Raw genomic sequence first — 22,833 nt, 5'->3', positions numbered from 1 at the left:
AAAAGCCACCAAACTCTTCAGGCTTCCCTTCACCACATAGCAGACCAGTTGTCCACATGCAGATCCTATTAGCTCTTCAGGACTGGAGGAGGTTGGAGATTATTTTAAGTAGGGCCTTTTCTTTTAATCAATTCTGTAGAAAAACATCCCATCACTAACTATGATTTTTGTTTCATGGAAACTTCTAGCCACACATTACTGATCTCTTTTTCATTTCATGGGAACCCCCAGTTACTGTCACTTCTGTCCCCTCACCCCTTTCCTCCTTTGTTTCTCTAGAAGACTTAAAGGGACTTGCACATGATGAACTTGAAACAAATGACATGGATGAAGTGAACGTGAAGCAGGACAAACAGGTTTGCCGCTCAGCCCTGACTTCCTATCCTGATTCAGATTCTTCCTGTGTCTCACCTCCTCCTGACAGTCAGTCTTGACATGCAACTGACCATTTGGTTTTCCCAGAGCAATTTGTGTGGTCCTTTAGTAAATGAGGAAAGATTTTAACACTGCTGCTGTCATTCCATCTAAAGATAACCTTGATATGAAATCTAACAACTCTACAGAAACATGAACTATATTGTGTGCTCTGTGTGAGCGGTGTTCCTTATATAAAGTTATGGTAACATTTTCTTTTGTATGTTTTTACTCAGCAATATATTTTATAATAGCTATGCACTTGGCTTGAAATATTTTGTCCTGGGAAATGGAGCTTTTCGTATCTCCTCAAAAGCTGTGTTCTGCCACAAATTTGAATGAGTTTGAATACCTGGTTAACTTTCATAAGGCTTGCTAAAACTACTGTAAAGTAGGAGTTTGACCATAAAAATCCTAGCAATGCACATGGTGTGTGTGGTTCTGCATGTAGATTACTTGTTGCCTTTTCTTTGTTTGGCATAAAATATGTATCATTAAAATAAGGGAAGCCTATGACTAAATGTTCTAGAACAATTTATCAAGAATTTAGCTAAGAACTTGTCATGTAATATCAAACCTCTGGTGTTGCGCCTTCAAATAAATCTTAATCAGTTACACATATCAGCATGGATTGGTCTAAGTATGAACCTGTCCTTGGGTTTTCTTCAAAAAACAACTTTTCCTTTATTTTTTGTAGCTTTTGGATGGTTTTATCGGTATGAAGGGAAATTTCCCACGATCCGTAAGGTACAAATTTGAAATGTGAATTTGTTTGTTGTGTGTGTTTGGATTGGAATTCCTTATTTTTCTTCTTCTCTGCTATCAGTAAGCATTCTTTATAGTCAAATGCTTCTTCTTTAAATGTGTGCACAAATTAGGATGCCTTTGGGATGCATGTGTCTAGGACTTTGTCCTTTTGAGTCCTACAGGCTCTGGGTTCTGCCATGTGCAGAGGGAATTGTATAACAGTACTTTGCAGGTGTTTATTACAGGTGGGCAATGCATGTCTTCATGTTCTCCAAAAGTCCTCAGAATCATGTGTATATAAAAACAGTAGAGACAAAAAATATCCAGTTATACCTTTGCAAATCTCCTTGTAGGAGGAGTGCTGAAGGTAAAAGGCTTTTAGGCATGCACATATGAGCAAAAAAAGTTAACAATCTTTAAGCTGATAGAATACTTCTGTATGGAATACTGCTGAAGTATTCAATTTCAATTTATGAGAGTTTCAAGTAATATTTTGTACTTGCTGTTGCTTCCTTTATTTCTTGCAATGCATATTAGCCATATTATAGAGGGATTGCTGTTGTGTTGTGTGCTTTAGTGGGGTTTTTTTGCTAATTAACTGTGGTAAAAGTGCCATGAAGATTTTGTGTGTGTATCTGGCAAGAACTCAAGGTTTCAGAGGAGGTCAGGATTGTTTCTGATAGATGAAGTATTTGTGTCACTGTTTAGGACTGTTACTTTGACCTTCTGTGTGCCCAGGATAGACCTGCTCCCCTTAAAATAGATCAGGAGAAGATGGTGCATTCCAATAGCTTTTTGTACTGCTAGTGACTGTAAATCATCATGGATCTGTAACCTGTGTGAAAACCAGGGCAATTGGGATTTTTATGTGAAAATTATAAATGCATGCTCTGGAAACTCTTCACTCAAAGAGGGTAATATTTGGGGTTGCTACTGAGAATTATAGTTTAGAGAATGCCCGACTACCTCTTCATATACCAATTATCTCAACATAATTCCTGTTGAACTTTACCACACTGTGTGCACTGGAAGCTTGAAAAGATTTTATTTTCAATCATTTGCTTTTGGCAGTGGTGAATTTCTATCCTACTGCCTATTGCTAATGATTTTTTGTTTGTTTTAAAAACAATATTTCACTCTGCACTAAAAATGTCTATAATAGGAAGTAAACTGAATCCATGGGGAAAATTGTAGGAAAGGATGAATCATCCTGTTGCATCTGAATGCTATGAGTGCAGCTAACACACTCAGATATATGTTCATGTTCTAGAAGACTTTGGCTTGTGTACTGCTTACTGGGCCCTTGAATTCAGTAATTATTCAAATGTTGATACCTAACAAGTTGACCTGCCTGATGTTACATCTAGCAGACAGTACTAAACAGATCTTTGAATTTTTAAGAGGATGATATTGGCAATTGTTGTTAAGGTAAAAACTAATTAGCCCTGAACAAAATAGACCACAGAATTAGGTTTATGTTAAAACATTACTGTGAAAAGCTAGATTTTTTTAGTTAAGGTTTATTTCCAATGTTTTTGGGGTTCCTTTTCCCCCTGTTCCCCTCCCTAAAACACCACCACCATGTAACCATGAAGCAATACACCACATCCCACTGAACTCAGCATTACAAAGTTCCAGTTAGCTGCTTGACTGGGGGATTTGGTTTCTGTAGCTGCCAGGGAGAATGTCTGTTCTCCAAGGCTTTATCAATATTAACGTGCAAAAAGTGAAAGGAAGACAAATAACGCTATTTAATGTGAAGCAGTTTGTGATGGTTTTAGGAATTCAAAGCAAGAAAAGTCAATAGCTGCTGCTGATGAGAAGAATAAAATCAAACCTAAGCACAGCCTTTCTGGCTGTGGCAGTAATTGTCTATAAGTGGCCACCTGCTCCTCTGTTTTACTTTTCATAAATAGAAGGAGAACATGGCATTTCCAAAATGAACTAAGTCCTACCTGTACAAATGTGAAAGGGCAGCAGAAATGTGACATCACTAAAGAAGAAATAAGGAGCAGTGTGTGTTTTGAAGACAAGAGGAACAGAGGCTTCCAAAAGACTATGTAGCTTTTCCCTTTGTGCCCTACATCTAAAATTTTAGAGTCACTTTGTGCTGTATTATTTAACTCATCTGAGTAGATTTTATCCAGTGCTTGTAGGAGCTACATGGTCTTTGTGATGCAGTGTTCCTTCTTGGAAGCAACTCAGTTTCTGCACTGATCTAAACCTTTCCTTTTCAATTCCTTATTTCAGTTTTATTAGGGGATGCCATGGTGATTTTAGGGCATATGCATGAAGTTGTTGTATGCATGGACTATGCACATCTACCTATACATGAGAATCTGTCACCTGAAAGCAATCATTCATATATTTACATATAAATGCCAAAACAGAGAGATGGCAATTTAAGATACAACCAAAACTGTTTGAATATTCCAAGTTTTGTAGTGGGCCTGTGTGTGCCCTGAAGTTGTAACTTTGCAGAGGAACAAAAAAGTTGAATTCTCTGATCTCATCCAGCTTATGTTAGGGGGCACAAGCCCTCCAAAAAGTTTGAGTTTCTTGCAAATTGCTGGGTAAAGGAACTTTGGATTTTCTTTTAAAAAACTATACCCATACTTGTGTAGACTGTAATTAAGTTTTCAAGGCAGACACTCATGTACCAAGATTGAAGTTTTTGGTGGTTTTAGCTGATGTAAAAGTTTTTCTTACAAAACCTTCCCAGAAAGGGAAAGAACGAAAGAAGTCAAAAAGTGACAGTTTTTGTGAACAGAAGAAGAACAAAAAGGAAATGGAGTTTGAGCAAAAACTTGCCAAAGAGAAAGAAGGAATGCTGGAGAAAGAAAAACAATTGAAAATAAATCGTCTTGTGCAAGAGGTATGTTGTGATCTATCAAGTGCAAGGCTATATTGAAAGAAAATTAAATGGATTTTTAGTGGAATTACTTTAGCAGGACACTTGTTTAATTATTTCAAAGATAAGGAAATTTTCAAAACTATTGTACTGCAAAATTCTGTTGCCAAATTTGCTTATTTCTAGTCAGCTTTTGGCCAAATGAGGATATCTCTGTATATGATAGGTAGTGATGAATTTACTGAAAAACAGCAAAATAGGAAATCATTCTTAAAAGTATTATTATTTTTAAAACTATTTTAGGTGGCATTTCATTCTTTTGAAACATATTTGTCTTATGACCGTACCTATAACTTTTTCTAATGCACCAATGTTGTGGTCAAGGTATCTGAGACAGAACGAGAAGATCTGGAAGAATCAGAAAAGGTTCAGCACTGGGTGGAAAGACTTTGTCAAACACGGTTAGAACAGATCTCCTCTGTGGAGAATGAGTCTCCTGAGGTAAAATTCTAGCTTTTCCATATATTGCATGATCTCTAAATAACTGAAAGTTGTCTCCTAAAAGCAGCAGGTTTTACCAGTGAAAAAAATCTGTCTTGGTCTTTCCCCCTCAGTCCTTTCTAAGGGAAGGGGGGAAAAGTCAATAATTGATGACTTACAATCTATAGAATTTGCTTTTCCTATAGTTTATGAAAATTTAAACGTTATTTTAATGAACTGATTTTATATTGTCCTTTTAAACTCTATTATCACCATTAAATTAACAATTTTATTGTCTCATGAAATATTTGGGCTAGGTGGGACATGCTACCTGTAACTAAAGCTGGATCCAGCTATATTTATTAGTATCATGTGAATATAAGAACATCATTGATTATGAGCTCTTGAAAGCTTCCTTCTATTGTATGAAATAAAGAAACAGGATAAGAAAATTACAAAAAGATACAAAACTCACAAGGAATAGGGTTTAGGCTTGTACTTTAAGTAGTCCCCTTTAATCAGGGGAGCTGCAGAAAGTGATTGTTCCTTAGAGCCTGATGGTTCTAGACGTGTGGTGAGGCTTTCCCACCATCCTGTTGCTCTGGCTGTCTTCCAAGGAAAGCCGCTTCCAAGAGGAACACTGCAATCTACTGAGCTCTCGTGGGATCCCCGAGAAACTGCAACCACAAAAGGGACCTTGGGGAACGCTCTTGCATGATTTTCCTTCAGGTCAGCGTGGAGCAGCTCTGAAAAAAAAAAAGGCAGCTGATATTTTGTTCCTCATGGCCCTAGGCTCAGATCCATGTGGTTTTTTAGTACAGGTCTTTAGTGGAATGATTATGCAGAGGTTTTCTCTCACTATCCAAACTTGGCAGCCTGTGTTCTGCTAGAACTTTGTCCTCCTTTGTAAAGTAAGAAGAATCATTACAGATTACAAACACTGTTGTATTTTCAGAGCTCAACCTGGATTTAAGACCAATGCTCTGTGTTGTGTTTGCTCCATCCATTATATATAATTACCATACTACAAAAAATTCCATTCTGTTATATGTAATTTCCCTAGTATGATTTTTTCCTACCCAAGCAGTTAAAACATGTAAAACACAAAATCTGAGTGCTCCTTAGGGGTAAATGCAGCTGAAAGGTATTCAGGTGCTACAGGTTGAAACTGTTTCTTGGGAGCAAGAGCATTCAAGATCTCAACCTCTGCCAAAGAAATGGCAATTTTTCAGCACAAGGAGGTGAGCATGTTAGATAAGAAGAATGTGGAAAGTGTCACCCACTGAGGGACATGTAGCCATATTAGAGCAAGATGAATGTGTCTGTCAAACAGCTTATCTATGTAAGGTTTCCTGAGCTGAGTCTACAAAATAGCAAAATGACTGAATTTTCTCAAATACTTCAGCTGGATCACTGATAAAAGAAATGGTAGCAACTCTAACAGCATATGTAGATGCCTTCCTCACACACATTGTTATTTTTTTGGATGAGCTGCTCATTGCATTCTGAAGTTGTTTAGTAACCCAATAGATCTGGTGTGGATTAACATAAATTATAAAATCTCAAACCCCTTGTGGATTAACATAAATTATAAGATATCAAGCCCCTTGAGGTTCTGAATTTAATAGCACACTAAATTTTTGTTTTGATAGCTGCTTAAGCGTGGTTTCCTTTCTTGTACTAATGTGTGGTTATGTTAACACAACTTTAACCCCTTTCCCTTTTTTTAGCAACATAGAATCTCAAGGCCTGTCTTTGATTATTTTCTTTCAAATAATCACCTTTGTGAGGAGCAATTCTTCCTTTCTCCTCATAAGAGCTAGAGAGGCAAAAGTTGTGTTATCTTGCTTTGTCCTGTGATTTTGCCTTCTGAAAACTTGATGTCGTTGGGGTTTTGTGGGGTTTCTTTCTCGAGCCCCTTACCCCAGCAGCTGCTGTCATGTCACTCCTTTTTTTCTTCTTTTTAAACTGGAATCCCAAGGAGTGCTTTTGGAAAAGCTTTCAGAGAAAACGTTGGTGTATATGGGAGAAGCAAAGCTCTCCTGTGGAGGAGCAGTTGGCCTGAGCAGTGTCCTAGGGCTGGCCATTCCTCTCAAGTGTTGAGGCAGGTTTCTGCTCTGTTGCCCATAGCTGGCGAGCGGCCGTCCCTCTGCCTCTCCCCCTGCCACCTCGATGCGGCGCTTTGCTGGGGGCCTGCAGCTGCACACCACAGACCTCGATGACATCAACTTAGATGAAGTTGACAAACCCAAACAGCGTGCGCCACAACCACCTCCGCCTCCGCCACCCCCCACTGTTACCCCAGCACTGCCAGCTCATCCACCTCCTGCCTCAAATGCTCCACGAGGTCCAGCCCTGTTGGTAACACCAGCTTCCCAGGTGACCTCGGGATCTGTTTGGATGCATGCACCTTTATTGTTCCCCTGCGTGCCTCCCTGCCCTGATCCATCACCCTCTTTGTCCACTGGAGCTACCCTTCTGTCCCTTGCAATGTCAAAGGAGGGATGGGGTGGTTTCTTCATTTTTTCAGTAGTAAATGCAGTCTAGAGGTAGTTTTGTTTCAATATTTTTTAAATGTAAATCAGGAGGAGTTTGCTCTCCTGCTTGCATACCTTGTAACCCTATTACCTGCAGATGTACTAAGCAGAATGTATCAGTTTAAAAGAAAGGTTGTTTGGACTTAAGTGATTAAAAACTTTAAAAAGCTATTGCAGGCAGCAGATTTAATTCATTGCTAAATTTGAGAAAAGTATCCCTGTAGTGGAAATTACTTGTAGAAGTTCTTTAAATGTGTCATCAAATTGCTTTGTTAGGTGAGAAGAGTGGACAAAGAAAATTGGCCTAAAGTCAGAAGGTCAAACTTTTAAAAGGTCAAAATTGCGTGAAACAAAAAAAGCAAGAGCTGGTAACCTGGTTTGACTTTCTGCACTTTGAGAAAACATTGACTTTCTCCTTATTGCAATCTGAGTTCAAAAGAGGATCAAATAAAAGAAATCGTGTGCCAAATCTCACTTTAGGAAAGAAATGGCAGCTGACTCATCATAATTCCCTTTGCTAAGCACTGTAGTGAGAATCATGTACTTGTTCTTTTGGCAAAAGCTGCTTACTTGTTTCAAGCAGCAGAAGAGGATCCCATATGGTCACTTCTCCCCTATACAGTTTTCTGCATGGGTTGAGTGACTGCACTGTTGGGTTTTGGGGGTTTTGCATGTTTACTAAATAGTCTTTGTATTTGCATGATTCTCCTTGGGTGGGGAAAGATATGCACATTTATCCTTTTTTGGTGGAAACTGGTAGATTCTTTCTGTGAATAATTGCCCTGATTTGACCCATGAATCTCTCGTAAACTTATGTGGACCTCTGATAGTGTTTGAACTATGTGGTTCATACATTTGGAGTGCCAAGAATGTGCTAAATCTACTGAAATGAAAATATCATATGTTCTTATGGATAGCAGATTTCCCATATTATTTGCAAAATAAAAATGACGTGAAATGACACAAGCGTACAAAATACTTGTGTTGAGAGAAGAAATACACTCTTTTAAAGAGAACAGAGACTATTCAGACAGAAGGAGTAATATAGGAACTGCCATACTTATCTGACCCCAAATCAATGTAATCTAATACCTGTTTCTGGTGGTTTGTCACTGCTAGCTGTGTTAGAGAAAATAAATTAATAATTAAGAAAAATATGTTGGGTAACAACAAATAACCTAGTCTTTGAAATTGATGTCAGTTTTCACTGAATATAATTACTGTATATGAGGAAATAACTAGGCTCTTAGTAAAATTAATTGAGCCAAAGCTGCTTTGTTTATAAATAGATAATTCAATATATCTGATGTTGTTTCAGAAATGGAAGAAAAATCCAAAGCTTGACAATTTATTCTTGCTACCTTTTACAAAGGCAGTTTTTAACCCCACAGATAAGCAAAAGCAGTACATTTGTGTGGCTGTGGATTAAAGATCTCATGTTTATGCCTGCTAAAGCCAAAAAATAAGACAACTGTAGTTGTCCCATAAGTTCATTTCTCTAATATTACTCAAGCTGGTACATGTTCGCTACATTGCTCCATTTTTGGTTTTAACTCAGATAATTTAATTTCCAATTCAGCTGGAACAAAACCTGACAAAAGGAATAAAATCCTGTCAGAGACATTCTTGAGAACTAGCTGTTAAAATATCTAGTATATAAATTGTCTGTTTCTGAAAAAAATTATTATTAGCTTTACACTTTATATGAACCCAGTACTAAGTGTGTTGCTGTTTAGGTTGTAAGAAACACCTCCCACGTTGGCCAAGTGTCCCCTGTGTCAAGCAACCCGCTGGTATGTCACGAGCTGTTTATCATGGCTGTGGTTTCATGAACTTCCCATGTAGTGATAATGACAAGGAACTGCCAATGGTTTCACTCTGCAGGGATAATTTATTTAAAATTCAGCACAGGGAATGATCTGTGTGGATACGTTGCTGTGCTGGAAGTACAAATGATGGAAGTGACTCCTAATGGTCCAAGGATTTTGTATTTCAACAGTTTAGCAAAATGCAGTCAATATTTGCATGTTGTGAGTGTCTGTATGTTACAGCACATGTGCTTTGTTCTTCCATCAAGGCAAAAAGTGCTAGGTTCAAACTACCTTTTAAATATATAATGGATGCTAAGATGCAAGTTTGATCTCAGAACCACCATTTGTTTGACATGTCTTTGCATTGACTTTTCATGATCAGACATCCATTCTGGCATCTAGAAAAATCTGTTGCTAAATTGTGCAACTGCAGGAGAAATCATCCCGTTCCAGTGCAATTTAACAAGTTGGTATCTGTGAATCTGTTGATTCTGGTTCTTCTAAGTTCAGAATGTTTACTGTATTTTGCAGTGTGGAACAACATTAGTTAAGTGATATCCACAGGGACTTACAAATATCTGATTCAGACTTTTTAAAAAATTGTTTAAGAAAGGAAAGGATGGGGGGAAACAAGCCCACAGGGGAAAAATACACACTCACAGAAAATAAACAAAAAACCAAATCCAGAAAGTGGCTTAACCCATTTGCTGGAAGCAGATAAATAATTTCAGAGGTTACAGCTTGTACCATAAGAATGATCTCTGGAATACATCACATTTCCTATGAGAAACACTGAGAAAACTGTCCCTAGAGTTGCTGGGGCTAAGTCAGAAACTGAACCCACAGGACTCAGTTTTGAACTCTTTTCTTGACTAAAACTCTGCTTGCTGTCAGTGGGAGTTTTGGCTGAGTGAGAAGTGTAGGATTGCACTAGGACATGCTGAATGATGAAGTCTCTGGGTATCTCTACTTTGTGGAGTCAAGGGCAGGGAATTGACCTAACAAAGCCTTGCTGTTAAATCAAGACAATTTAACTTGAAATTTCTTATGGAAAGCTGTTTGCTGCAGCCCTGCTGAATTTCATCTTAAAAGATTTATTTAGCCATGGATTAGTTAAAATCTTATTTTGGGTTTGCTGTGTTCTTACACTCAACTTTAGCAGTTTTGGGTTTTTTCCCCTGTAACTTCTCATTCAGTTTGTTGCCTTGATGGGAAAAATGCCAAAAGCAGTGCTGAGATTATGGAAAAATCTTTCTGGTGAAGCCAGAATTTAGGTGAAAAGCTACTACTTGGATATAAGAGAAAACTGTGTTTTGGTTTGTTGACTTTGTAAGCATTAGTTAAAATAATTCTGTCAGCTCTGTTTTGTATTAGTGTCCTTAAATTCATTATGATAAACCACTTGAAGAGTCTTGGTGAAATGATGGATTTGCACAAATTAGGTTGTAAACTGTAATTTTCTTAAATCAACTCCATAGCAACTTGCTCCAAGTCCACCTACCCAGCGTCATCCAGGGGTGCCAATAGTCTCTAAACCAGTTATGCTGCATCCTGACCCAAACTTCGTGGTCAGGCCAACAATCAAATCAGAGGCCCTGGTAAGCCTTTTGATATCCTTTTTCTGAGTGCTTCAGTACTGTGGGGGTTTGGGTTTGATATTGTTCTTTGAGATGTCTTCAAAGAATCAATCTTTGTCTCATTTCCTGCTAACTAAAATTCCTGTATATTTTCAAGCAGTCACTGATGGTAAGTACGAAAACAGTATTTTTCCATTTTTTTTCCAAGGTGGAAAAGCTACTTTTGGAGACAATTTTTGTACAGAGCAGTGTAAAGCCCTATAATTTGTACGTCTTATTTCTTATTTATTCAGATGCTAGGTTTTACTTTTATAAATTCTGAATTAATCAGAAATGAAATAAAAATTAAGTCAATTGCCTTTTTCCTTTGTAAACACCCATGAACATACTTAAAGATATATGCCTTATGATATAATTTATCCTATATATATATATATATATATACATACAATTTAAATGTATCTTTTAGTTTCCAGGGGGAAAAAAGTGTGTAATTATATTAGACTGTAATATAGCAGTCATGCAGAGTTACTGCAAAAGTCAGTTGCAATCAGCTTCTTTTTCTTATTTCTTTTCCATTTCTGTTTCAAATGCAAGTGAAGGGGAAAGTCAGAGGCTGAACATTTTGGTACCAACCATGAAGCATCCTTGGGAATTGTAGCTTATGAGGGAAGTGAGCCAAGGCTTACTGAGCAAAAAAAGGAGAAGTGTTGCTCAGACAGGTGATAACTCCCAGCTGACAGTCCTTGAAATTCACCTAAAATAGCTGGTGAACTAGTTGGTAGTGTTTATTCTTGAGGGTCATTATGACTTAAGCTATTTGTGTCAGAGTTCTGTGTTTGTTGCATGCATGTGTGTGGATACATGTCTATATGTATTTGTAAGACAGTAAGAGACAGAAAACCCATTAAATTTGTGTTATATTTTTTAATTAAAAGCTATTTCTGGCAGTAAGTTATGTGCACAATATTCCTAGCTGTGTTTCATTAAAACATGATGGATTTCTTTGTCATTTTTCGCTTTAATAATTTAGATAGTCTTGTTTCCTTATTTTCCCCTGTTACACTTTGAAGATGTTTAAGTGATACTTAGTAACCACTTTCACCCAGCCAGAGTCATCTTGAAGCTTCTACATTATAAATGAATTGAATGGTAATTGGAAGCAGTTTTAATAAGTTGCTTAAGAGAAGGCAGGCACGTGAGCTAAAAATAAATTCAGATCTCTCCAGTGGAGATGTTTCCTTCAGTTGGAGCTCTCATTTTGATTGTGTTCAGTAATTTGACATCTCTAAGCAATATGAAATCCCTTAGGAGAGGAATGAAAAAAGTCATAATTTGCAGTTAATATCATCTAGCTTTTGAAAAAGTGTATATATGTGAACTAGTTTGCATAATAGATAATACCTTTATGTGTGATCCAAAAGACTTGGTACAAATGTTAAAAGGCACTTTTTTTATACTGACTATATACAATCAGTTTAACAAACTGGCAACAAGATCCACCTCCATGGGAAATGTCTTATGATTTCTTATGCATGCATGCACATTTTCCAAATCACAAGTCTGCTAAAATCTTTCAGATTCAATCATATTCCTTCCCAAACTGCCTTATATTAGTTGGAAGATCAAAATTTCCGTGGGAGCAATATTCTGGTGGGACTTTGAGAGAAAGATCAGTCTATAAATTGGTTTGGTAGACCTTATACCTCTTACTTTCATTGATGACTTACTGCAGTAAAGGGTATTTATTCATTCTCACTGCAAGGAAGTCATAAGTGGCATGTGAAATAAAACCAGCATGGATACTGAAGAGGAAGATTATTCCTATTAGTTAAAAAAAGAAAAGGCCAGTGTATGACAAACCAAACAAGACAGTGCCTGCCTGTCTCCAGAACTGTTTAAGAATTATAATTAGATTTCATGCAAAAGGGGAGTGGGGTTTGATTGGTTGCTATGTGTGGGTTTGTGCCTGTGTGTTGAAGTTCATTGTTCACATACAGGACCAGTTCCACTTCTCTTAGTGGAGGAGAGTATCACTGAAGACAATATGTGGGGGGATAGAATATAAGAAAAATAAAGATAATGTAGAAAGTAAGCTTACCCTAAAGAGTTGCAGCTGGGCCAATTATCAAATTAGGAACAGGCCTGACTTTACCAGGCCACAGCTGTAACCACGGAGAAGAAGAGTGCTATAAGAGAGTGGGGTGGCTGGGTGAGAGGGGAACTGGAGTCAGTGGCTGCTTTGTGAAGAAGAAAGAGTCAGTGCTCTGAGGAGCTGCCCAGAGAAACACCAAGAAGGTATGAACCTTTGTGATAAGGAGACAACAGTATGGAACCCCTGCAATAAGAAGACAACAACAACACACCATTTGCTGTCTGGTTTCTCATCTTCCTAGATTTCACACACCTTATGGAACTCTAGCTTTTGTGTCTTAATTTGACATAATGCGCACCACTTTTTCTACCTTGTTTTTACCTGAATTTCACTTTCCTGAGTAGCAAGTTCAAGAAAATGAGGTTGATGGATTTATTTGATTCAAGAAACTAATCCAGTTGGCCTATATTCAAGCAATTAACTAGTAAAGATGAAAAAGCATGTATTTAAGAATAAAATAGGCATGCAAGAATGGGTAAAATTCTCCTGTTACCTGGAAGGTAGTTGGGCCACATAGTCTCTGTTGTGAGTTACGTAATGTTATTGATTAAATTCAGGTCAAAATTACCAGGTCTTGTAACAGTTGATGAATATGAAATTGTTTTCGCTTATAAATAGGGAAATGATGGGAGATGTTTAAACCTTAAGTATGGCCTTGAACGCTGAGGGCTGCTCTGAGTGAAAATCAGGGTGAGCTGTACTAGAGTGAACTGGAATACACTCCCAGCAAAGCCAATTAAATTTTGGCTCAGAGAACAGGAGGGGACTGTTATGATTTAGTGGTGAGATTGTCATAGATGCAAAACCACCAGGAGCATAAGTCTCTGCTCTCCCATCTATCAAAAACATCCTGTAGTGTGAGTTACAAGGCCCTGCTGCACTTGCTGCTATAAAAGATTTTTCCTCCCTTTTTTGTTTACAAATGGAAGAAGAATTTCTGAAGGGAAGAAAAAATTAAGCTTTCCTCCAATCTGCAAGATTTGAAGCCTGGTTCTGCAGGACTGAAGTCAAGACAGGTGCTTAGATACCATGTGGCAAGATTGGGGAGGATTGGAAACTTCAGTTAGTATTGGTTATAGCCATACCAAAACAATCTGTGCTGATTTTTTTTAGAGAGATTTTAAAGAGATATGTGGAAAATCTTTCCAAACTTGCCCATAAGTCCTCCAAGACAAAAACTTACAGTTTGTATTAATTAAACATAAATTACATTTTATTAACTCTGGAATAAATTTTTTCCAAGTAATGGTAGGACTGTAGGACGCTGAGAGGAACATTAGTAAAACTGATACATAGTAATTGCTTTCAAAGCAAATTGAGTTTGTAAAGGTAGATGCCAGAGCTCAGTCTGTAGAAAGTTTTTCTTGTTTTAGAAGACTCAGATAGGTTACCTGATTTGCTGCAAGGTTTTGAGTGGAGGCAGGGGGGACTGTCAGTAGTTTTTGTACAATAATATGGGAGTTGGCCCATTTCATTTTTGAAAATTTTTGTAGACTAAGGAGATATTCTGTATTTTAAGTGATTCCAAACTACTGCATATCATTTTGTTAGAATAGTGGAAGTGACAGAAAAACAAAATGAATATGGAATTTAAGACCTTGAAGCCAAACACAATAAAATAAGATCCATTTAATAATAGAATTCACCTCTTCAGTATAGGAAATCCTTGGTAAGCAAACCTTATCCTAGGAAAGCAAGCCTTAAATGCATAAACATATTTTTACCATGACTTCTCAATATTTTGGAAATTGTCTACCATTTTGTCCATGTTTAGGGTTGGGGATTTTTAAATTTTCTTTTTTCATATATCATGGATGAGAGACCCAAGCACTGTTTTGTAGAAATGAGTTTTAAAAGCAGTCATGGAAGATATTTTTAAGAAATCTTGTGGTTTGGAAATGTGCATTATTTATGTAGTTTCTCTAGAATTCTTTCCACTTTGCATTCAGTACTATTTCACTCTGTGTGTTCTCTCATTTTGAAATTATACAGGAAACAAGCACTAACAAGTCCAAGTGTGATTCAGTCCCTAGGAGAGCAAAATAAGCACTAAGATAATTTATAAGTAGGTGATACTTAATTACAGCAAAAAGTTAACACCGGGTTTGGCAATTTTCTTTCTTTTGCAGCCACAAGAGATGTTTAAAAGGATGGTGGTTTACAATTCATCATTTAGATCTAACAAAAAACAAGTAAAATAACATTTTCCATGTTTTGTGTGGTACTTCTTGTTTGACTGATCATAGATTTAAAACTTTCCTTTCTAATTCTGTTGCTCAGTTTCTAAAACAGAAGATGCAAGACAGCCCTAGTGCATGAGAACTTCTGGTCTTTGTAAGCTTTAAGTGTGTGCCTGTGGCTCCAGCTAGGATAGGCAGAAGAAGAATGAGAATAAATCCTTCAGGATGAACCATCTGTAACTTCCTATATGGTTAAGTGCCACTTTTAAGATAGCTGAATATTGATAACTCATCTGATACTGATATTCCTAAGATTTCCTTGTTTCTTTTAGTGTCCAGCTGCAATGCTTTCAGTGGTAAAATACTTTATCAGATTAACAAATAGAGCTATCATCATAACATAATTACTGGTAGGAAATTAGAGGAACTGGTGGTGGAAAGCCTTGTTCATTCAGCCTTCCTGTATTGTGTAGGATTTTCCTGCTGCATTTTTACTTTTGTTGCTTTCCTCTGTCATAATGATGAAGTTTTCATCTCTTCATCTTTGGTTGGCTGGTGGTTCAATAGATGGCTCCTTGAAGAAATGAACTGTAGGCTAAACTTCTCCCCTGCTCTAAAATGTCCCAGTTTCTGTACAAAACCCTTTGGTAATGCAAGCTAAGTTGCATGCATTGACATTATACGAAAAGTTGGCACGCAGTAGTGAGTTCACAGTGTGAGATTTTGACCAGTAAAACATTAAGATTAATAATATTTTTTTTCTTCTTTTAATCAGTTTCAATCTGTGTCTAGAAGGGATAACTGACTAAAAGAGATCCAGCTTTGAGAATATTTATTTGCCAGTAAATGCCAGTATGTTCTAAATATATAACAAGTGTTCTCAAAAGAGGTGGTTTTTTGAAAAGTTTGTTATTTCTAGTCATGAATTTCTCTTTCAATTATGTGTTGTTGTTGCTTGGGGTTTGTTTGTTTGTTTGTGGTTTGTTGTTGTTATTTCTGGTCTCAATTGCTCTTGACTATTGTTGTTAGAAACCAGCGAAGCAGTATCATTAGTATAAGTGCTGGTGTTTCGGAGGTTGTTTTTTCTTTAAATAGCAACTTCGGGTTTCACCTGGAAGTCCAGACATGAGTTGTTTCAGTGCAATCAAATATTTTAGTGTTCCATTTTCAACTTATGGTCAGTCCTCTGAATGTTTTTGTAAGTCAAGAAGCGATTTGATCCTAACTCTTTCACCTGAAACTTCCTGAGTGGTGGGAGGGTAGGCTTAGGACTGTGCTTTCCACTTGGTGTTCCTTGGTTCATTCATCCCTGCTTGGATATGGAGTGCACTCTCTGATCTCTGAATTTGTGGTGTCCATTTTAGGGAAGATTTATTATGGTTCAGTGCATGTCTTCTTTTTGTCTTAGCAATATTTGTACATCTTTGGATCCAGATCATATCTCTGATACATAGTGACATGAACCCAAGGGAAGAACAGTTTAGGTTGAATATTAGGAAATGGTTTTTCACCCACAGGGTGGTTGGGCACTGGAAGAGGCTCCCAGAGGCACCAGCCTGACAGCTCAAGAAGTGTTTGGACAGTGCCCTCAGGTGCATGGTGTCACTCTGTTCAGGGCCAGGAGCTGGACTTGGTGATCCTTGTGGGCTCCTTCCAACTCAGGATATTCTGTGTTTCTATGACTTTTCCTAGCAGATTGGTTTTTTAGTGATTTTTAAAATTTTATTTTGTGTATTTGTTTTTGTGGAGTTTTTTGGGTTTTTTCCTGTTTAAAGATTATTTTCCCAGGGAAACTTCTTTCAAGGCAACATCTGTTTTTCATGAGGACAACCTGGGACAAAGAGTTCACTGACTTCCTTTAGATTACATAATGACTTAGTGACTTGGCTGAGATTGGAGTTCTTTTCTCTAAATTACTTGCTCCAAACCCATAGATATCTACTTTAGCCATGATTCCAAAAGGCAATACTAATTCAGTTATTCAAAGTATTAATTCTTTGGGTAGCTTTAATTGTAAAATATTTCTCTTACAGTTTTAGTTAAATGGTTCATTATATTAGTACACTTTGTAAATTAATGAATGGTTGATTGGAGTTTTTCCCCCAGGATGAAATTCTGCCGTTGCTGATGTCTGTGATGAAATTCCCATTTATCTGGTTAACAAATATAATGCAGTGTAACAAACTTAATGTAAGGCAGTACTGTTATGGGTGGAATCAGAACCAAGAAGGTTCACAGTCACATCAAATTTAGGCAATCAAAAGAGGTGATAAAGGGTATAGCAGAGCAGGCATTAGTATTTTAGTATTTTCTGCTGCAACTTTGCCATTTAACTGCCAGCCCTTAAGTACACCACAGGAATCTTAAGCTGTGTGTTTGGTTTACAAGTGGAAAAAGGCTTAGGTGAGTCTGGCAGTGGAATAGTCTTTGCTGTCAAATGGTTCCAGTAGAAAAGAGGCAATAATGAATATATCAAGCTTGATCATGCACTGAACCACTGGTCTATGTAAGGTATTGGCTTGCCTGCCATGTCTGCAAAGGGTTGTGTGCTTCTGTGTTCCCCTGTCACCAGGTTATTGCAGCTCCCACAAGAGTGGGAGCTGGGTGCCTCAGTAAAGATTTTCTTAAGTCCTTACTTTAGCATGCAGGGTTAAGTGCAGAGCTTTCATAAATCCCCAGCACTAGCCATACAGTCTCACCCAGCAGCTACTAATTTTTCTCAAGAAACTGTGCTCCAACACCATTGACTCCTGATTGCTGGTGCAGGAACTCCCATCCTTGCAGAAAAGGTAACTCCTCCTTTCCCCTGCAGTCTTGGTCTGACAAGGGTTAAGCACTACATTTTGTGAGTCCCCTCAAAGTTCAAAAATCTTGCTGTGCCTAACTGCAGTATCATCTTCTGCATTTCAGACATTTCCTGACAAAGAGTTTAAGTCCTCCACAGAACCATATGAGAACAAAAATCATATTGTTGTCCTGCAAATCGTCTAACAAATTGTTGTCCTGCACTTGCTTGTGGTATGGAGCCAACTCCCTGAGACTCCACATCCAGAGGGAGAGAAGGGGGCTGAAAAAGAATCCTAAAATCCAGACAATATGGAGTAGTGTTACTGACAGGTGAATTGGAGCTTGTCATTTTCACCTGTTACCATCCAACACGTTGATAATCCCAAGAAGTGTTGCTCCAAACAGTGTGGCAGAACGTATCTGCTTATGGTGCTTTCAAGATTTGTTTCAGGTGTAGAGAGGAACTGTGGGGCTGACAGGTGGTAAACTCTTCCTCAGAAATGCTCCATTATATGACCAACTCAAATTATTGATCTGTCATGAGGTTTTGAAATGTCTTCTGACTGTCAGGATGGACTCTTTGCTGTCTCTCCGGGCTTTTCTCCAGTTTCTGTCTTCTTTCGTAGCTTACAGAATTACATGTTCTCTCACTAATGAATAAGATGGAATTTGTGTGTTAAGTGTGTGAGTGAGTTGCTGGTTTTGCAATTAAATGTCATTTTATTCTTAGGGCTTCCAGAAGTATGTAGAAGATTTTGATCCATATTCAATGGTAAGGAGAGAATTTAAGCATGCCTCATTGTTTAATATGAAAAACACTTGAAAAAAACCCAAAACCTTGATTTTGAGGGGTGGGAGTAGGTGAGATTCTTGCTTGTTGCTTTTCTGGGTCTTGTGTATTTGTCTTTTCTGGTCATGTTGAACAGGAGTGTTCTTAGAGGAAAAGGTGATGTGGTGTTCTGATCTTCCTCTAACACTGTTTTAGAGGGGAGAAAGGCCCCTTTTCCTCCAGAAATTACATAGATCAGCTTAATTGTTGTGTGTTTTCAGAGTGGAAATGATTAATTGTTGTATCTTTTCACAGTTTACCCCAGACCAGATTATAGGAAAAGACGTACGGTTATTACGAATAAAAAAGGTAATTCTATGTTGTTTGATTGATATTTAAGAGGTTCATGTAAGCATTTGATGTACAGCATCATTTACTGAGAAGAAGAAAGATTAAGCCCCTGTTAATGGCAAAAATTAACAGACTTTTCTGAACTAGAACTGTTTTTTTCATAGGAGGGATCACTGGACCTTGCAGTTGAGGGAGGAGTTGATTCTCCAATTGGAAAGATAGTTGTGTCTGCCATCTACGAGGACGGTGCTGCAGACAAACATGGTGAGCAACAATGAGGAGTTTGAATGCTGCTGAAAAGTGTTCCCTTACACTGGCCAAGAATGGTTGGCTGATTTCATTGCCTGGTACTGAAAGGCTCACTTAGTTTGCCCAAGGACCCAAGTTCTGTCTCAATTTTAAGGACAGCCCACATGTGTTGCTAAAATTAATATTTATGTAAAATTTGTAAAAACCAGCACCTGATTCTCTGTTGTATTCTTTAGTCAAGGAATGTGTTCTCCATTATTTCACAACTTCCAATGACATTTCTAATACTTCTACATGCAAAGCAATTACCTGACCATAGCTACACTGCGCTGCTTAGTTTTATTCTTTATGCTACTATAAATAGTAATTTGTCTAGTTAAGCAGCTGGCTGTACTCCCAAAACCCAACTAACAGCCAGAGCCTCTGAAGCCTAGCTCTTGAAGGCACAAGAACGTGCTTGCCAGCACATCTGGGCTTTGCACCTGGTGGGAAGTATCTGCCATCCTTTTTTTGAGAGCTCTTGTGATGACCAGGTCACCAGAGAGGGCAGTATTCCCTTCCACTGTCTTTGCTGTCCTTGTCCCAGCCTGCACCTAAGTTCAAGTAAAAACATTGCTGCGAAAACATTTCAGTCATTTGATGTCCTCAGTGCGCTTTTTGGCCCTTCACTCTTTTTAGGATCTCCCATAATTAAGGCTGTCCTCTTATCATCCTCTTCAAATCCAGTTCTAGTTAACTGGTTGTGCTTCATTCCAGATTGGCAAGTCAAAATCAGTTCTAAGGAACAAACACTACACATAGACTTGCAAAGAAATGACCAACATGCAAACCCTTGACAAATGCCATTTTATTCCTTCAGGAATTTAATTAATTTTGCCATTTTTATGGACTCATGGAATTTTTTGGGTTGGAAGAGACCTTACAGATAATCTAATTCCAAGCCCCTGCCGTGGGCTGGGACACCTTACTCTAGACCAGGTTGCTCAAAAGCCCCATCCAACCTGGCCTTGAACATTTCCCTAGGGTTGGGGCATAGTAGTAACGTTCTGCAGTCAGTCACAGTTTGTAAGCTGTATAGCTGGATTACCCAAACAGGCAAACTAGAAAATCATATTGAACTAGTTTCTTACTGGTCATTATCAATGAGAGATTAGTTTGGCTTTGGCATGCTTAAAAATTCCTTTTGTGTTTGCCTCTAGCAAACTTCCTACAATTTTTAGTGCAGACTTTGCATCCAGTGAGAACACTTTTCATCACAGTCAGTACTGCACAAATATGGCACAGAAAAGGCCCCTAGAATTTTTTTTTTGCATATGTGTATTTGACACATTTGTCTTTTCCCCAGGAGGCATAGTGAAAGGGGATGAAATACTGGCTGTAAATGGCAAGATATTAATTGACAGCAAGCTGGCAGAAGCACAGGCAACTCTAGCAAAAGCTTGGAACATGGGTGGGGTAAGTAACCTGGAATACTACTTCATTCTACCTACAGAGCTCATATGAGAGCTACTTCTCTATCATGACATTGTCACATCAATACAAACAAGTTTATGAACATGAAAAGTAGTGGGTACATGAGGTACTCCCAAAGTAAGCTAAAATCTGCAGAAGATTCTGGTATGTAGCATCTCTGAAAACCATGCGTGTAATTTACTGGGAAATTTGATAGTGTTTAGCCACATGTCTAGATTGGCATTTAAACACATTACATTCTGAGTGTTTCTAGTACCTTTACATGTAAAATCACTCTTTGATATTGAAAATTACTTGCAAGTTGATTGGAATTTTCTGATAATAGCTTATCTTTGATTTCTTGATGTACAAGCAACATTGCCCTTCAGCTACAGTGAGTGTTTCCACAGCAAGAACTCTTCTCATTGCTCAGAGGACCAATACAGGATGATTGTTAGAATAACTTTTTTAAAAAATGTTGTTGCAACAGTAGATTTTTCTTTAATTTCAAGATACAAATCAAACAGCTCAATCTTTAAATGGTCTTCCTATAGAAGTTTTTAATACAGACCTTACTTCTTCTCCCTGTGGTTTTCCAGGAATAGATTACCTCCTAGATTCTCTATCTGACATTCCATGGTGGTGCACTGGCCACCTCTAAAAGCAATATTTAGCAGCAGATGTTTGCCTCTGCTTTTCTTTTTCAGGATTGGATTGACTTAGTCATTGCAGCATCACCTCCAAAAGAATATGATGATGAAATGTAAGTGCCTAAGTTTTTTTCTCTGGGGATTAAAAGCTGAGTAACAATAGCCAGTTTGCTTTTTTGTCACACATTTTTCAATATATCTTCTTCTAATGGACTATATAACCTCCTGCATTACATGGTTGCTAATTTGATAGTTATAAGTAGCTGTCGTGTATTACAGCAGTGGTTCCCAGACTGCAAAACTGTGATTCTCAGGATTGGTTGTACGTGACTACACACTCATACTTTCAGTTTAAAGTTTGAGGATTTGGGGTTTGGTTTTTTTTTTTTTTAGAAGTTACACTTAATTTCAGTCTGAGTCATTTACTATATTCCCATAGATCATAATTTAGGGAAACAAATCCCTGTAAACAATTCTGTATCACAACCAGACATTTAATTCTATTGTATGGTTTGGTTTTGTTGTTTTTGTTTTGGTTTTTTTATTAGATTGCAGTTATTGTTCTTGTCTAAGCAAGTGTATATAATATTTTCAAAAGAGATTAAGGGGTTTGGGTGTCTTAGCAATGCTCACAGGATCCTTGCTTTAAAGATAATCAGCACAGGTGTGAAACAGAAGAATCTACAGCTACAAGTGTTTTAGAGGTATCAGGGCTATACAGCTTGCTTTGCTTTGGACAGTTTCAAAAGCAAGACCCATGTTTTCTAGTTTGATTGAAGGAGATTTGAAGATATCCTTACTACCAAGTAAGATGGCAGAGCAAGGTTTTGTAGTCACTGTTAACCTGGGCACTTGCTCTATGCGGAGTACTGGAATATTAGTGGCTCTAAATCAGTTTTACTGCCTAACAGCAACTGTAGATTGATGTGAAAGTTTGTTTAATACCTAATACCTGTGCATAAACTAATGGGCAAGGAATTAATTATTATTTTTGTTTTTATATTTTGTATATTTAGCCCTACCATTCCCTCATCAGCAGTCAGTCCCAGCACACACAGAAAGGTTTTTGAAGGCAGTGCACCTGTGTACAGACAAGGGTATCTCCTGCAGCTGTAGCCACTGCAGTGTCCCTCATGGTGAATAGCACACCTGGCTTAACATGACTGGCCATTGTGAGGCTGTGTTATTTTTTCAGCATGTGCCTGCCTGTGCATTGCTTGCCATCCTTGCTTTTGTTCCTGGCATGCTGGAGCTGGAGTGTTCTTTGGGCTTTTGCCATGCCTGTGCTATTAAAATATAAGTATTTAGTTTCTACTTCATAAAGTCCCTCAGAGATCCTCTGCAGAATTGGTTTATCACCTGCCAGACTATTAAATAAATAGGCCCTTTCTAAGCAAGTAGGATTAACCTAAGGTTTTGTTCCTTATCTGTGGACCACTGCTGTGGCTTTGTGAGTTCATCAGTATATAAGCAACTATAAATTATTTTCTTGTGAAGGCTTGTCCAAAGAACAAGTTTCCATTTGGATTATTCACAGTGTGCCTGTAAACAAGTATTCAAGAGTGTTTGGTTTCAGTGAAGTTTGTCTCAGTAGTTTTGTCATATACCTTTACAATGGGTTTGTTCTGAAATTATCCTTGTCTCTGAAATTCAGTTTACTCTGTATGGTTTCTCTGTGGCTGTAATCACTGTAAGTACAGTCACAGATCTCTAGAACTACCAAGGTAAGATTTCTTGCTGCATGTGGGTCTTCTCAGTTATTACTTGTAATGCAAATCAAAACTACTTAAGATCCAGTTTAAAAACTGTGCTTACTAGAAAGA

At 37.8% G+C, this 22,833-nt stretch overlaps 1 protein-coding gene across 2 annotated transcripts in view; it reads left to right on the top strand.

Moving 5' to 3' along the window:
• USH1C (USH1 protein network component harmonin) overlaps positions 1-22,384 on the top strand; it is a 45,671-nt gene extending 23,287 nt beyond the window's left edge. Inside the window, exons 15-25 of one of the 2 annotated variants that reach the window (XM_036384949.2) lie at positions 1,112-1,161; positions 3,884-4,036; positions 4,397-4,513; positions 6,623-6,871; positions 10,319-10,438; positions 18,270-18,311; positions 18,624-18,677; positions 18,824-18,923; positions 20,254-20,363; positions 21,068-21,123; positions 22,027-22,384. In XM_036384949.2, the coding sequence (XP_036240842.1) occupies positions 1,112-1,161; positions 3,884-4,036; positions 4,397-4,513; positions 6,623-6,871; positions 10,319-10,438; positions 18,270-18,311; positions 18,624-18,677; positions 18,824-18,923; positions 20,254-20,363; positions 21,068-21,123; positions 22,027-22,126 (1,151 nt within the window). In that variant the 3' untranslated portion in view covers positions 22,127-22,384. Of the gene's footprint in view, positions 1-279; positions 357-1,111; positions 1,162-3,883; positions 4,037-4,396; positions 4,514-6,622; positions 6,872-10,318; positions 10,439-18,269; positions 18,312-18,623; positions 18,678-18,823; positions 18,924-20,253; positions 20,364-21,067; positions 21,124-22,026 lie in introns of both variants that reach the window. The other variant, XM_036384948.1, reaches the window with a different exon arrangement.
• The last annotated feature ends 449 nt before the right edge of the window (positions 22,385-22,833 follow it).

Source organism: Molothrus ater, chromosome 6 (assembly GCF_012460135.2).
Source record: "Molothrus ater isolate BHLD 08-10-18 breed brown headed cowbird chromosome 6, BPBGC_Mater_1.1, whole genome shotgun sequence".
Lineage (NCBI taxonomy): Eukaryota > Metazoa > Chordata > Aves > Passeriformes > Icteridae > Molothrus > Molothrus ater.
Note: the sequence above shows the minus strand (reverse complement) of the source record. Positions and strands in the feature narration are given on the sequence as shown.